At 43.8% G+C, this 16949-nt stretch overlaps 2 protein-coding genes across 4 annotated transcripts in view; one reads left to right on the top strand and one right to left on the bottom strand.

The window, feature by feature from the left end:
• The window catches only part of FHIP1A (FHF complex subunit HOOK interacting protein 1A), a 208576-nt gene extending 193170 nt beyond the window's left edge, over window positions 1–15406 (top strand). Inside the window, exon 15 of the mRNA XM_039875970.1 lies at window positions 15389–15406. Within this exon, the coding sequence (XP_039731904.1) occupies window positions 15389–15390 (2 nt within the window). The 3' untranslated portion in view covers window positions 15391–15406. The remainder of the gene's footprint in view (window positions 1–15388) is intronic.
• The window catches only part of GATB (glutamyl-tRNA amidotransferase subunit B), a 76004-nt gene continuing 61900 nt past the window's right edge, over window positions 2846–16949 (bottom strand). For all 3 annotated transcript variants that reach the window (XM_039875976.1, XM_039875974.1, XM_039875975.1), the window contains 3 exons: window positions 14856–14934; window positions 6050–6184; window positions 2846–4566 (listed from right to left, as the gene is read on the bottom strand). In XM_039875976.1, coding sequence (XP_039731910.1) covers window positions 4387–4566; window positions 6050–6184; window positions 14856–14934 — 394 coding nt within the window. In that variant the 3' untranslated portion in view covers window positions 2846–4386. The remainder of the gene's footprint in view (window positions 4567–6049; window positions 6185–14855; window positions 14935–16949) is intronic.

The following is a 16949-nucleotide window of genomic DNA, read 5'->3' as shown; positions in this document are numbered from 1 at the left end:
TCTTAGGAACAGAACCTAGACGCTGGGTCCGTGAGTATTTGGGTTGCCTGTTCCCTTTGGGCAGCTAGTGGTGGTCATGGTTGAGCGTTTTTGGATGTCGCTGCGTCAGCTTGGTTGCAGTGGCCGTGTGGGTTGATCTCCGGATTTGTTAGGAGGTTTGGGGTTGCAGGCGGGCTGCCCATTCTGAGTCTGGATCAGTGGGTCTAGGCTGCTTTCACGAGGGAAGTGCTGCCCCAGCAGGGGTAGGACATGTCACTGGTGTGATGTTAAATATCTGTATCATACGCTCCTGTTCTCATTTAAGGGCAATTCAATTTAATTGCTAATTACCAAGCCCTGTATATACTGAAATGGCTGTCATGCTTGCTGTTTTTATGAAACAGCTTATTGTAGGACAGCTATTATTGCACATGCTACTTCAAGTCACTGGCCCAGGTCAGTGTTATGTGGGCTTGCTGTGACTCTCAAGCCAGCTCTGCAGTATTAGCTCTGCTTGGAAACAGCAGTCCTCTGGTGGCTGAGGCCACATCAGCTCTAAGTCATTAAGAAGATTTTCTCAGGCCCCTTCTTGCTTTAACCATCAGTCTATAAATCACACAACACTAATTCTCCATTAAATAACAGCTTAAAGCAGAACACTGTCAAGCCAGTTTATACTCCATTCTTAAATCACATCACTGAGGAAACATTTTAAGGAAAATGGAGTTGACTTTTTATTTTTTTTTCTTTTGGAATGACCACCATAAACCTAATGCTTTAAGAAAGAGCTCCTGGAAGACAAAGAATTGGTTTTGGGACAATTTTGCCTCGCTAAATCCCCTCCATGTCTAAGCATTTATTAGACCATTACTTGTTTTGGAGGGCAGATTAACCTGGCAGCTCATTAAGTGGAGAAACAGGGCTTTAGGGAAAGATTTTTGGTGTTTTGTATGGAAAAGGACAAGGAAAGGGTGGGGGGCAGGAAGCCTTTGGTTCTTTGGCCTCTGTACTTAAAATCCTAGACAGACAGTGAGTTCAGCCAGGACTCTTCCTACCTCGTCGGGTCATCGTGCATCTTTTTCTTGCTTTATGAGTAAATCTAACTCACTGCCATCCACACAAGTAATAAGGCCGGCGGCAGGTTCTGTCAACATGAGTTCGATGTGTGTTTCGGGCATCTTTTAGGGAGCTTAGATTCACTTTGTCATTCAGACTCTGACAACAGTAATGGAAGTTCTTAGGCCACATTATAAATTTCATGGAGCTGAGGCTGCAGAAGTCTGTGCTGCTTAGCATGTCAGCTGACTCTTCATTGGGACAAGTCTACAAAAGGCCTACCTTTCATAAGGCCCCTTTTTGCCCTGGAGGCATTCTAAAAGGGAGAATTTGGTGTTGGTGAACTTAAATGATTTTGCTAAGTTGTCTGACTGAGGGAGGCAACGAGAGAGGATTTCGATCAGATGCTTTCCATCTCACGATCAAGGGTCAGCTCTCTTCACAAATAATCCTTGAATACATTTGTCTAAAATCTGAAGAAGCACGGCAGCCATTTCCATGCTGCTTTTGGTATGGGTAAATAACATGGCCTTTCAGATAGATTTAGTGTTTTGGTTTTTATTTCAAAGTTACTATGTAGAATCTTTGAAATGATGAAGCTAAATTCAATAGAAATGAAAATACAATATAAATTGTGGGTCATGGCCCTAAGCTAAATATTGATTTAACCACCTAAATAACTCAAAGCTCTAGGAGGGAGTTTCAAAATAACTCAAAGCTCTAGGAGGGAATTTCAAAAATTTCATAGCCTTCTTCCAGATTAGCAATAATTACAAAGAGAAGAACAGGGCCAGGGGGTGGAGCTCAACTAAAATATCCTTAACTTGGCATAAGCAGTGATCTTAAGTTCTTTTTCCTGGGACATCTATATACCTTGAAAGGTAGGAACTTCTGTTCACTTGATGCATAAGCCTGTACAAAGTCAAGAAGCTCCTTACTAGACCTGGATATCCAGAATTTAAAAGCCTAATGAGTTGGCAGCACCAGCGTCTCATACAAAGGCACTCCACAAAAGGCTGTCCATTTCTTTTTATAAATTTAATGAACTTTTAGCTACTTATTCTGTGCCTGGTAGCATGCTGAGTGCTCAGGCTGGCATTCCTACCCTCCCACCAGAACCAACCAAGCAACCAACCTCAAGCAACAGAACACATGGTTTGGACCTGACCAGGCAGAACTTGGTCAGGCTGACCTGGGGGAAAGCCAGTTTTCCAGCACATTTCCCTCCCAGCTTACAGGTGTGTGAATTGCAATGACAGATGGTAATGGCTTCACCTATGGCGCTAACTCATACATTTTAATGAGATTTGCCCCTGAATAGCAAACAAGACTAAATTCATATTCATGCAAAAAATTATTTAAAATTGTCTTTCACCAAGGCCCATTTATGAGCAGAGCCATACTTTGTGAATTTCTTTGAGTGTTATATGAACATATCTTTCAAGTATCTAGTCAGGTTCCAAGTAAGATATCTGAGCTGTGGGGTTTTTGTTTTGTTTTGTTTTTTTCTTATTAGCAGTTATAACGACGTGAGTCTGATTTTCAGGATTTCAGAAGTGGGCATTCAAGACCACAAGCAGCTGTCAGAGCTGGACGACAATTAGTGTGGTAAAGATCGAGTGATTTTTTCTCTGGAAACGGTCAGTCCATAATACAACTTGCACCTGACATAACAGTTTCGGTCAACCATCTTCCTCTGGCTGTCCCCCACCCCCGCATTTAAGCCCTTGATTTGAAATGGTCTATAAAGATCCTTCAGTGCTTTCCGTAGTTTGATGACTAAGAAGCCAGACTTTTGGTGAAAAGGGAGTTTGTAAAATGAAACTGAACCTTATTATTTATAAAACAGTGACTCCACAGATTCCAGTCTCATACGGCCTTAGCCTGTTTGTAATTCATAAAGATTTGCAGGGTGGAGAGAGAGAACTGCCTTTCTCTCTTGAAAAGAAGTTTAATGAAAATATTTTACTGTTAGGCCCAAGAGTTTTCAGTATTGCGTCAGAATGTGTGAGGGGCACATGGCTTCCTGGGTGATGTGACATATTCTCTTATAATTCTGAATAATTAAAAAAAAATTTTTTTTAATCTTACATCTTCATGCTTATCTGAAATGGACCGCACAACTGGTTTCCTGTCTGCCCCTGCTCTCTGGCTGGGCAAGCAGGACACTTCCCTCATTATTCTTCGTAGGGAAGTCCTGAGCAATCGTCTGTAACCATTAATTGATAAACTGGTGATGGGAGAAGGTCCACTTGGCTCCAATTCCCCAGCTACCACCAGAGCACCGTTCGTGATGGAAATGCCATGCTTGTCCTCTTCTTAGCAGGCTGAAGAATTCAGTGTAAAATCAAGGCCTCCGAAAATTTTTGTTCTCTTATGTCACAGTTTGACATGTGCTTTTAAAAAACAGCATTTGCAAAACTAGTCTTTAAGGATTGTGAGTCAGAGGTGACAAAGGCATATAATGAACAAAGGGGCACCACAGTGCGTTAGAAATCGTATTATTGTCGTGAGAACAGGGGTGAAAGGACCCAGCCACCACCGAGATACTGCTAGCGGCACCACGGTTACTGTTAAAGGTCAAGGTTTTGATTTACTAGTTTATAATCTTATTTTTTCCAGGCCAAACAAATCAATTTAATGTTATAGCTTATTCTTTTTTTTTTTTTTTTTTGGCCTGAGGGTGGGGGGGAGTTGTCAACTACACAATCTTTGAAGTGTAAGTTAATTTTTTATGTGATATTTCAGTATATATTTTATTCATTAAATTTATTTGAAAACTTCTCGTCTATTTTATTAAAAATATTTATTCTTAGACCTCCGCCTTCTGGGATCCCTGAGGAGGAGAACAGGCGATGTCATACTCAGTGGATGGGTGACTTGTACTAGTACCTAATACTAAGACTGATGTCCCCCGCCCCATCCTCATGGACCTCTCCAGACACACACACATTTATGCCGCGTCAATGAATGAATTTTGTTGTGCTTACCTCTTTATTAACCAATTTTTAAGTCTAAAATACTGCACTTAAATTCTGGTCTGTCTTGATTACTGCTAGTCCCCAGCACCTAAAACAATGGCTGCTCTTAGGACATCTTCAGAATGAAGCTTTCTTAGAAAGGTTAACAGCATTTGAAACAGTGTGCTCCATTTCGTTTAGAATTATTCAGCACTGGAATGTGCTGTTTCTGAACACTGCTGCAGTGATGTTGGAGCCATTTTGACATCAGTGACACAAACAGAGGTGAGGCTGCTGGTCTTGTGGAGGTAGCACCCAGGGCACGGGGTCAGGGGTGGCCGTCTGGCTTGGCCTGGGGATGGGGAGAGGCCGGCGTGTCGAGCTCAGGCCGTCAGGTTTCACAGGCTCCACTTCTGTGTCCGTCAGAGGGACCTGAAACATTGCGTGATGACAGCTGCTTCTCCAGTATCTCCTTTATCACGGTCGGATCTGCTCGGTTGACAGTCGCTTTCCGGACCAACCCAATCAGTTTATTTATAGCTCTGGGGTTTCCCTTCTTCATATCCATCACCTTTAAACACAGAAATTGTTTTAGAGGAGAAAACAGACTCATACCTAAAAATCCTAAATTAAGGTTATGTTTACTGAAACTTAAATTGTTTTTTTTTTCTTTTATTATTAGATAGAAAATAAGGAAAAAGGGGAGGGATGAACTTTTGAGGAAGTTTCTAGGCTCCCATCAAAGGAGACGTCACTACTCTGCCTTCCAATTAAAGTGGCCAAGAGGACCGTGATGTAGCACAAATGAATGCTGAGAGCCAGAGAAGCTGGCACACAGGGACGAGGGTGCTCTTCTTCCCGGGTGACACCAGGACGTGGAGCTTTTCAGCCTGTGAGTCACCTCTCTCAGGCGGAAGACCCAGTCTAATCAGGGCGAGGCTCCTCTCCCATCCACTGCAATGCATAGCTTTCTCCCCCACTCGATGCCAAGATTTTTGTTAGAAAACAAATCCACAAACGGCAACTCTCCCAGAGCATCTGGGTGGGGGGCGTGCACTGTGGTGGGCAGGATGGGGACAACAAAGGCAGGAGGTGCTGAATTTCTATTAAATAGCCACCGGCAGCCGGGGCACCCGCTCCGACCTCCTGCTCTGCCGCATCTTGATCAGCAGTGATGCCTGTGAGAACCTGCACTCAGTGCCGCAGAGTGAGTCAAACTAAAAGTGTGTCTGTATCAGTCACTGCGGATGAGGCAGGAGGATGGAGTGCCAAAACCCAGTGCAAGCTCGTTTTCCTCATCAAGAGCTCTTCACAGAGCCATTGGTGTCCTTGGCAAACTGATAGGTGGGTGGCTATTATTCTGAAAGAGGTGCTAGCCATTTTTTTCCCCACTGAAAAATATCTCTAGACAATGATTAGACTTGGGGAGGGAAGGATGCTACTCATTGTATTTTTTTCTATTTTGTTCTATGCTCAGAATACAAAATGACTGGGTTTTCAGCTATGTTCCTGTCAAGGATTTTCTCCATAATTTACAAATAATTTTCCTCTCTGCCTTTCTTCCCACTTCTTAACAGCATGAAGCTAAAGTATTTCCTGGTCTGTCTCCCTGTTCCGTGGTCACGCCTGCTGGTTCATTACTGAGAGGTCCTCTGTAGAAGGCAGAGCCGCAGAGGACTCAGAGTGCCAACCCCGGGGAGGGTGGCAAGCTTAGGAGGTCAAAACTTGGATCCAGTGAGTGTGAGAACCACCTTTCAAATTGGAACTCTGTGAAATTAAACTGCAGGGGTAGATTCTCCTTTTCCTTGGAAAAAGTTACATGTTTCCAATATTCACCTAATTTTCTCTCTTGACATTAGCTAAAAACTGACAAAAATACTTGGAATTACTGGTGAAACCGGGCCAGCCACTGGTAGGCAACGCCTCTGAGCTGCAACAGGAAGCAGTGGACAGGCTCTTGGCCATGTCCACAAACCCACCCTCTGCCAGCCAGGGGGATGGCCCCTCGTTCCAGCTGTACATGAAGCCCTCTTCACCCTGCGGGTGGTAATTACCACTTGAGGATGTTCCTCCATCATGGCGTGGCAGAGCTGTTCCAGTGCCTCTTGATCCTGCATTAGTTCAAGCTGCTTTTCTGACACAATCTGCGCTGGAGTCTTCCCTTCATTCCTCCACAGTTCCTCAAACACCTACAGGCCAGAGATGGGAGAGAGGGACGAGAAGCCCGGAGTCAGCTCTTTTGTCAGCTCCACTTGCTGGGACAAGTAGAACGGAGGCAGGAAGAGCAGACTCGATGAATCCCCAGCTGTGTGGGCTTGGCCCACAGGGCGCCCCGTCTCTCCCGAGGCATCCAGGACCGAGGTTGCTCTGCGGGCCATGCAGAAACCCCTGGAATCTCCCCATGCTGAATGGCTTCCTCAGAGTGTGAGGCTGCACCTGCCAAGACAGGTACTCCCCACCTGCTGACTCAAACCACAGGGCAGGGACAAGCTGGGGAGGTATGAGATGATTACTCACAGGACCCCTGCTGACAGGAGTCAGGGGGCCAGGTCCAGCTTTGTCTCATGTCCCCTGAATTAACTGAGGTGACATTGTGGTGAAGGATGGGGTCACACAGACTGCAGGAAGTAACCACTGTACTTAGATGACGTCCAGAAAACTCAGCCCGCTGGGAAACATGATTTTAAGGGTGTAAGAACGTGGCCTCATAATGAAGATAAAAAATAGAAAGTAACAAAAATCAAATCATAATCCACAGGGACCCCAGCCTACCAATTCATTCCCTCCAGATAGAGCTGGCCCTGAATCTGGCTAGGATGATTAATATTTAATGGTGTTGGTATTTTTTCTACTTAAAAAGTGATAAATCTCCAAATTTATCCAAGTTGGAAAAAGAAAATATTTTTAAAGAAAGCATTGCCTAGGGTAGTCTCCCTTATACCTCTTATTTTTATAGTGTAAGCTGGAAGAGGGTGGTTTTCCCGTTAGTCTCCTGAGTTACCTACTTCAACTCGGCCTGCAGTCAGCACTGAGCACTGAACGCCCACTGACCATTCCAGTGAGGACGGGCCAGCCAGGAGCCAACCATTCCTCCCAGAAAAGAAGCTAGTCAATAATTAGCACATAGGACTTTTGGTCAAGGTTGTGGAGTAGGTAAAAGTTGTGCTCCCTCCTCTCACAACCACATCAAAATTACAACTAAATTATAGAACTGTCACTGAAAACCACCTGAAGACTAGCTGAACAGAAGCCAGATAAAGAAGCCAGACTGAGACTGGAAGGCGGTGCGGAGACACAGAATGGGCAGGTCTGACGTGCATGCTGTGGCAAGTAAAAATCGGGAGGGTTATTTTGGCTGCAGAGGACCCCCTGAGGAGCAAAGGGGCCCAGCCCCGGGCACCAGTGCTGGGAAGACGAGTCCCCATAACATCTGGCTGTGAAAAACCAGTGGAGATTGCATCTGAGTGAGATGAAGGGCAGCTGGGGGCTGAGGCGCTCCCCTTGAGGGGCCTGTGCATGGGCTTGCTCTGGCCCCAGCACATTGGCAGCAACTCAAAAAGCACCAAGGACATACAGGGAGGAATTAAATTGATGCTTCAGGGCTGGAGGATCAGGGGGTAATGGCAGATTTCACTGGGGATGGAAATGCTGGCAGCCTGGCACAGGTGGATGCTAAGTCTAAGCTGTCCATCAACCTAACACTTGTTAGCCTTGCCCTGGGGATTCCAAGAGACCCCTCCCCACCCAACTTGCTTGCCTTAGTCACTTCTAGTGGCTCCTCCACACAAATGGCTTGCCTCAGTTTGTGCTGTGGACTTTCCTAAAATCTCTCAAAGGTCCACAGAGCCCAAAGCAACAGCAGCTGGCCTTGGCATGCCCTGTACCTCTTGCTAAGTGGCCCCAAGCCCAGCACAAGTGGCGGCTCATTTTGACTTGGAACATAGCTGCAGCTAAGTGGCCACAAGCCCGGCACAAGTGGTGGCTGGCCTCAGCTCATACTGTGGTGCCCACCAAAGGGTCCCAAGTCTGGTGCAACTGGCAGCCAGCCTGGGTTTGCAGCACAGCCTCTCCCAAGTGCCTCCAAGCCCAGTGCAAGCAGCAACCAACTACAGATCACTTTGTGGCCGCAAGCCCAGCAGAAGCGGTAGCTGACCTTGGTCTGTACAAGAGCCCTTCCCAAGAAGCTCAAGAACACCCAGTGGCCGGCTTCAGACCACACCAGAACACCACCTAACCAGCTCCACAAATGACATACCGGAAAGGCAAACTCGGCAGGCACCAGAGACCTGCTGAAGCGACTTATGCTCTGGGAGTCAGGCCCCGCACAATAGGCCCCTGAAAAGCTAAAGCCATCTTAAGAAGAACAAAGTTGGAGGTATCATGCTACCTGATTCCAGGCTGTACTACAGGGCTATGGCGGTCAAGGCGGGGTGGTGCTGGCGTGGGGATGGATGCGTGCTCTGATGGGGCAGAGTGGGAAGCAGGGGGGACAGTGGAGTGAAGAAAGACTCTTTGGTGGACGGTGTTAGGAAAGCTGGACAGATACATTACACTACATACAAAAATGAACTCAAAATGGATTGGGGACTTGGATGTGGGACCCGAGACAATGGAGCTCCTGGAAGAAAACATGGGCAGTAAACCCTTTGACATCACTCTCAGGAATATTTCTTTGGATATGTCTCCTTGAGCAAGGGAAACAAAAGGAAAAATAAACAAATGGAGCTACATTAAACTAAAAAGTTTTTGCACAGCAAAGGAAACCATAAACAGGATGAGGGACAACATACTGCGTGGGAGAAGATATCCACCACCGACACATTCGACGAGGGGTTGAGATCTAAGACGTGAGGAACTCACACAACTCAACACCAAAAAGAAACAAACACCAAAAAGAAACAAACACTGACTGAAGAATGACCTGAATAGGCATTTCTCCTGAGAGGACATGCAGATGGCCAACAGACATATGAAGGGAAGTGCAAGTTAGAGCCACAGTGAGCTATCGCCTCACACCTGTCAGAATGACCGTCATCAACAAACGACATTGGGCCAGGATGAGGAGATGGGCGAGCCCTCTTTCACTGCTGGTGCACCTGTAAATTGGTGCAGCCACTGTGTAGGGCAGTGTGGAGGTTTCTCGAAAAACTGGAAATTGAACTGCCATAGGACCCAGTGGTTCTGTATTTGGGTATTTACCCGGAGGTCCAAAACATTAGTTCGAGAGGATGTGTGCACCCCTACGTTCACTGCAGCATTACTTACAATAGTGAAGATATGGAAGCAACCTTGGTATCCATCAACAGATGACTGGATAAAGAAGATATGGTACGTAAATACATTGGAATATTACTCAGCCATAAAAAAAAGAATGAAATCCTGCCATTTGTGATAACACAGATGGGCCTAGAAGGTATTATGCCAAGTGGAATAAGTCAGAGAAAGACAAATAACAAACTCATAGATACAGAGAACTGATGGTCATCAGAGGGGAGAGGAGTTGTAGGGTGATGGGTGAAAAAGGTGAAGGGATGAAGTACAAACTGGCAGTTATAAAAACAGCCGTGGGGGTAATAAAGTACAGTTTAGGGAATACAGATAATATTGTAATAACTGTGGTGTCATGTGGGTACGAGACCTACTGGAGTGATCACTTTGCAAGGCATATAAATGTCTAATCACTATGTTGAACATCTGAAACTAATATAATATTGAATGTCAACTGTAATTGAAAAAAACAAAAACAAAACATACGGCAAAGCAAATTAAGAGGAAGATGCTTGGAGTCTCAGCAGGGCTCAAAGTTTTCTCCAATCTGAACCGAAACAAACTATGAATATTTATCATGGCTATGACAGGCAGTGTGCCTTCAGCCCAGCTATTGGAAGACCCACAGTGACTGGCCGAGAGGTGTCTTTAGTGGGTCCTTCTATAAGCTCCCTCGCAGGGCACACCTCTCGTTACCACCAAATAGCGCTGGCTGCTTAGGGAAAACCTGCCCCTCCTCTTAGAAAAATACAGACCATGCATGCCTCCAACTCGATTCTCCAAATATTCATTCAGCCCAATAATAAGACATTGAGAAAGAGGGGCACAAAAGCAGGTAAGATCTTTCCTTGCCCTCAACAAACTATTAATGGAGAATCAGCAGCATAGGAATGTGAACAGAACCGTCTACAATGCAGGTTCCACTCAGGGAGCTGCCATGAGCAAATCTGAGTGGTTTCTCTGCCCCTTTTCCCTGATATATTTTTCTCGAATTAAGACTTAAATTTTTAAAACAGTTTATAATTATAAATTACATTATCATTGCAGAAAATAAGGAAATATCGAAGAGATAAAAAATCACCTGTATTCCCATTCTTTCAAGATAATTTTAGTATTTTGGAGTTTTCCTGACCTATCTTTTTCTTTCTCAGGCCAACTGGAGCGTCAGCCTGTGCCTGGCACCTAATGTGGCTGCGACTCAACAGGCTCAATCACTGGTTTTGTAACATAGTTGTGATCGTAATTGTACAGACAATTTACGACCTGCTTTTATTTTCACTTATTACAGAAATGCTTTCTCATATTAAAAACTAATATCCATCAAATGTATTTATCACAATTTAATTGAATTATCCCCTACTAGTAGGTATTTAGACTTTGACCACTGTTTACTTTGTTCATCAATATAGTCTCCTAAAAAAGTTCCTAGTTGAAAATGTCCATCATGCAGGAAGAGAGAGTTGGGGATCTCAAGAGACATCTAGATCTCTGGCTCGAAATGGAAGTCACCTGCAAGGACCTGCTTATAAAGACTCTATGAAGCAAGCTCAGCTGACGGGGCCTTACGGCTTGGAAGCAGGCACGCCTGCCCGCCCGCCCGCCTGCCAGTCACAGAGGCCACTTTCAGGCCTGCGTCTTTTCTGCCTTCTTGCCACAGCAGCTGCGAGCACAGAGCAGACGTGAGCAGGCCAACGAGAGCGTCAGCCTGTGCCTGGCACCTAATACGGCCGGGACTCAGCAGGCTCAATCACTGGTTGGATTCGCCTGAGTCAAAATAACCAGAATAGAGGCAATCTGAGGCAGCTTGGGATCACTGCCAAACCACACCATGCAGAAGGAAAAGCAAGACAATGCTAGGATGGATGCTTTTAAATGCAGAGAGGCTGGCTGCTAAAAAGGGGGTTGCAGTAGGGGGTACAAAGGAGGGACACTAGAGAAATAGTTCAGTGGCGTCCAGTAACAAATGACAGCCTGGTGGCTAGTACTCCACTTCCAGAGTTAGAACACATCAACTTATTAACTTCCCAAGTTAGTCAAGTGGCCACTGCAGCCCAGCCCAGCCCAAGCCCCTTGGGCTGACACAGTAGACTCCAGTTGTCCAATCCTCTGCTCTTCCTATTTAACAGACTGTACACTCCTGGCTGGAGCCCGGCAGGGTGGGAACCACTGGAGGGGGCCAGCCAGCCTCCAGGCCAGACTCTGCAGGGCTCCCTCCTCTGGCCCGCTTGCCACAAACATAATGGCCTCAGTAGTTGCCAGACTCATGCTGCAGCATAAATCCTCAGCTTTTGTCTGTGCTTAATCAGCATCCTGGGAAGTACTATCAAAGTAAAATTGTTTTTGGCCAGGTGTGTGGCTCCCAGGCCCTGCTGCTGCCCACCCAAGACAAACATAGAGAACAAGGGCAGAGCTGGACATCTGTGTTAATAAGTGGCCACTAAAGGTATGGGGTAATGCAAGCTGGTAACACCCAATCACACACTGACCACCAGAGCCATCTCTGAAAGGAGGCGTCCCCTTGTGCATGGGGCTAAACTCAGCCTTTAGTTCCCTGGGGACAGAATTCACACACCCTCTTCACTACCCAAGTGTTTCTCCAACTAAAGCTAAGTACCTGGGAGGATGGAAGGAAAGCAAGCAGGCCCCTTGCCCGTCTCCGGGGTTTCCAGCGTCAGTGTGGAGGAAAGACCTGTTTAAAGGAGGTGGCAACCTACATGATATGGACAAATTCTGAGATGCATACAACACTCCTAGACTGAATCTTGAAGAGGTAGAAAACATAAATAGACCAATTAATAGTAAGGACATTGAATCAGTAATCAAAAAGCGCCCCACCCCAAACAAAAGTCCTGGACAAGATGACTTTACTGGTGAATTCTGCCAAACATTCAAAGATTTAATACCAATCCTTCTCAAACTCTTCCAAAAAACTGAAGAGGATGGAAAGCTTTCTAATTCATTTTGAGGCCAACATTACCCCTATACGAAAACCAGGCAAGAACCACACACACACACACACACACACACTACACGCTAATATCTCTGATGAACATAAGATACAAAAATCCTCAACAAAATACTAGCAAATTGATTACAACAATACATTAAAAAGATCACACACCATGATCAAGTGGGATTCATTCCAGGGATGCAAGAACGGTTCAACATCTGCAAATCATTCAACATGATACACCACATTAACTGACATGAAGGATTTAAATATGATCATCTCAATAGATGCATTAAAAGCACCTGCCAAGATACGACATCCATTTATGATGAAACTCAAAATGGGTTTGGAAGGAAAGTACCTCAACATAATAAAGGCCATATATGAAAACCCCAAAGCTAACGTCATACTCAAAGGCAAAAAAGTTTTCCCTCTATGAGCAGGAACAAGACAAGGATACCCACTCTTACCAGTCTTATTCACATAGTAATCGAAATCCTAGCCAGAGCAATTGGCAAGAAAAATAAATAAAAGGCATCCCAATTAGGAAAAAAATTAAAACTGACACTATTTGCCGATGACATGATTTTATATGTAGAAAACCCTAAAGACTCCACCAAAAAAAATATTAGAAATAATACAGTAAAGTTGCAGGATACAAAATCAATATATGAAAATCTGTTGTATATACTAACAACGAACTATCAGAGAAATGAAAAAAAAAATTCCATTTACGATCACAACAAAAAGAATAAAATGCCTAAAAATAAACTTAACAAAGGAGGTGAAAGACCCATACACTGAAAACCATAAGACAACGTTGAAAGAAATTGAAGACACAAAGAAATGGAAAGAGATTCCGTGTTCATGGATTGGAAGAATTAACTGTTAAAATGTCCACATTATCTAAAGCAATCCACAGATTCAGTGCAATCCCTATCAAAATCCCACTGGCATTTTTCATAGAAACAGAACAAAAAATTCTAAAATTTGTATGGAGCCACAAAAGACCCTGAATAGCCAAAGCAATCCTAGGAAAAAAGAACAAAACTGGAGGCATTCCACTCCTTGATTTCAAAGTATAGTACAAAAGCTACAGTAATTAAAACATTTTAAGTAATGCAGAAAAATATAGATTTTCAAATTCTACCGCCTTAACATAATTACCATTAATAATGGTTGAACACCATTCCAGGCATCTTTCCATGCATATGTCCCAGTAGAAGGATGGATTCTTTATAAAAACACAAATACCATTTTTATCACCAGAAAATCAGTAAGCGATTTTCTTAAAAACAGAGAAAGAAGTAGGAAAAAAAGCAAAACTCCCAGGGCAATGCTACACAAGGGAGATTCCTTTCTACACACAGTTCACACCTTTCAAATTAGACTTGTTTTACTTTGCCTCACTGAAGCCAGGATTCACCCACCTCCTTTAGACAGGCTGGAAGTTTGCTTAGAATTCCGAATTGTCTCTATGTGAACCAAGTTGTTAGAGTCTTCCAGCATTTTCCATTTCTTCCTAATGAACCTATCATATAAACTGCACTAGGTCTCCCTGCCCCCGCCAGCCCCCCTTTCTTTGGTGGGGCAAGATGAGTGGGAAGGGGAAGATGTTTTTCCTTTCATTTTAAATGCTACACCTCATCTGCTTTTGTGTGTGTGTGTAGTTTTTTCTCTGCCCTCAGGCCATCTAATCTTTCTGCTACTGCTGAGCACTGTCATAAACATTTGTATTCCTCTGACATCCAGGCAACCAAAATCCTTTCCTAAATGTGACAGTGCCTGTAGCTGACAGCCTCATTTGGTGGTGGGTAAACAGAGTCTTTTATTAGTTCCCATCTCCAGTGTCACAGCAGAGATGAGTGTATGCTCCATGGTGCCTCATAATTAGCCAAAAGCAGCCACTTTCCCAAAGCTTCACTATTGTCGATGTGTATAAATATTAACTGCAAAAAGACACCATTAAAATAACATTAAGTTTCTGGCTGAAGCATTGACAGCTGCGATATCTGGAGTTGAGATCAGGAGGCCTTGGTGTTCTCTCTCTGTACTTATTTTCACAAGTTTTCAGAATTCCAGTAATCTTTCGCCCACCTAAAACTGTTGGGTGGAGGTGGAGATAAGGCAGAAGGCCACCTGTGAAGATGATGCTATTTTTCTGAGTTTTCACACACACTGGGCATGTTTGTAATACTTTCTCTACTAAGTGCTTTCTCTCCTTGTTGGAAGACTGACTTTAGCAGCAACCATGCAACAAAGCACGATGAGCAGCAGAGGGCAGGGAGCAGTGCGGCTGCCTCGGCCACCCAGGGCGCAGGGGAAGCGCGAGCAGTCTGAGGCCCCGGGAGCTGCAGGGCCCCTGCCCTTCTCATAACTTGCTTAGGAAACACTCCAGGCAAAGCCAAACTAGTAGCTATCCCTCCTGGTTAGCAAAAATGAGAAGCAAATCTCCTGCCTAGCAGATTCTGGCTTTATTTCATTTGCTAAATAAAATGTTTCTACCTTTCAGTATAAAAAGAGCACTTACAAGCATTTAATACTTCAATTATTAAATTCAATTAGTGATGGCATTTGAGTTTCACATAAAACATTTACTGAGATAGCAGAGCAGTCAGAAGCTTTAGGAAGTGTGGACATACCTGTTTAGCTGCTGCTGAAGAAATTGCTTTCCTGTCCAGTAGGTTGAGAAGCTCAGCCAGTGCAGAAGGTGTGACAGGACTAGCAGCCCCCAAGGAGAGAAAAGAAATTTGCATTGCACATTGTCATCGTATCCACTTACGATTATTCAGAATCTGAGCCCTTGATTTTGTAGATTTAGATAATTAACCTCCCACCCAGGCCAATTGGGCTCTATTTTATTTGTTTTGTATTTTAGGATACAACAAATTTTGGTGACCAGTGTTTTTCTTTGTTTTACCACCCAACAATAACAGCTGTTTGGCAGAAGTTGTAGCAACAGACAACTGCTCAGTTTAATTAGTCAAAAAAAAGGAGGTGGCAGCAAAATTCATGAACTATGACAAGAAAAGAAAAAAAACCCCGGTAATTAAATATTTTCAACTGAAAGATCGGCCTAAAAATTACTTCAGACAAAAACAACTAACAAAGCCATTTTTTTGAGTGTTTTTGTGCAAATATAAATTCTTTTTAATTGTGAGAGCTTTTCTTCCAGGAAGCAACGACGGCCCGCTGGTCTTTCGCTGACCTCACAGACACCTCCGCAAATGGTTCTCTTCTGTGTGCTCACCTCGGCTTCCTGGACATGGAAGGGCCCAGAATTCATTATCTACACTTCTAGGGAGTGCCTTTCCCCACCCCCCCCAGGATTCCATGATATAAAAGGCCAAGGAGCAAACAAACACTGTGTCATGAATTTAGGAGTGGAACAGGTGAGAGGGGGACATGAGCACCTAGATTCGTAAAAAGACAAGACGAAATTACAGACTATTTGTTTTAAAATACAGGAGTTTTTGTACACCTGAAACTAATATTGTATGTCAACTGTAAATGAAAAATAATTTTTTTTAAAGAGAGTAAAATAAATATATGGTTTTGTTACTTCCGAACACATAAAGCAACTAAGCTAATGAAACGCTATCTATCTGAGGTCATCAGGGGACTAGTTTTAAATAGATAGGAATGACTTATGAATAGCACATTAGTGTGTCTGTGTAAATGAAAGCTTCTGAAATGCTTAATGCCACTTGAAAACCTGTTTAAGTCTGGGTTGCCATCATTCACTATTAATTTCTTTGTAAGCTCTTAGATAATAAAAAGGAAACTACCGTTTAGCCGCTGCCAATTTCCATGAATTTCAAACCAATCGAATGCAAGTTAACCAGGTATGACTTACTGTAGTTTGATTCAAGTACAGTGAAACCTCATTAGGGTTGTTCATTCAAAACAGCTGACACGCTGAGGCAGCCCATCATCCTTAAACTGTTTATCCCAAAGTACATATGGATAAAGGTAATTCAAAGTGGAAATTAGGTTTGGAGAGTGTCTGGCATTATTAAGCTGGTATCTGGAACATCTGTGAAGCACCTTGATTAAATCTCAACAGGAAGAAGGGCAGAGAGCTGGGAAATCAACCGATATCTTTTTTCTAACTTCCCACCCTCACTGACAAGTAATAAAGAAGCAGGTTGTTTTAAAAATGCAGGTTTCTGGGGTGTTCTGCAATCCTAGAAAATACAATGGCCAATTACAGTGCAGACTGCAGAACCATAATCAGCACTGAGGCTGAACTGGATTTCCAGAGCATGCAGAAAAAAGGGTCCATACTCCTGCACGAATCGATGATGCAAGGGATACTGGGACAGAGGAGGACAGAAATAGAACACGAGATAACTGAAAATAGGTTGCCTTTCATCTAATGACCTTAATTCGTTAGGTCATAAATTTACACTATAAAATACCTCCACAGATCTAACAGCACTTGGGATTTCTCAGTCGCCTTTTTGTACCCACGATACTTGACACAGAATAGGTCAATACTATTTGCGTCACAGAATTTTTTCCCCAACAGGGACATCTGGTATACTGTATCTACCAATTCCAGATATGCTTGAAGAAGATGATGACTAAGACCAGTACCTGTCACACGGACCCTGAAAGACCCCACACATCAGACATATAAATAAACCATAATGGCAGCAGAAACACAAGCTACTAATTTGCTGCTTTCAGATAATACTAGTTTCTGGTCAGTGAATGCGCCTGCACTAAAGAAC

The sequence above is a fragment of the Pteropus medius genome, unplaced genomic scaffold, assembly GCF_902729225.1.
Source record: "Pteropus medius unplaced genomic scaffold, Ma_sr-lr_union100, whole genome shotgun sequence".
NCBI classification, from domain to species: Eukaryota; Metazoa; Chordata; class Mammalia; order Chiroptera; family Pteropodidae; genus Pteropus; species Pteropus medius.
The sequence above is the reverse complement of the archived record's forward strand: the minus strand, read 5'-3'. Positions and strand labels throughout refer to the sequence as shown.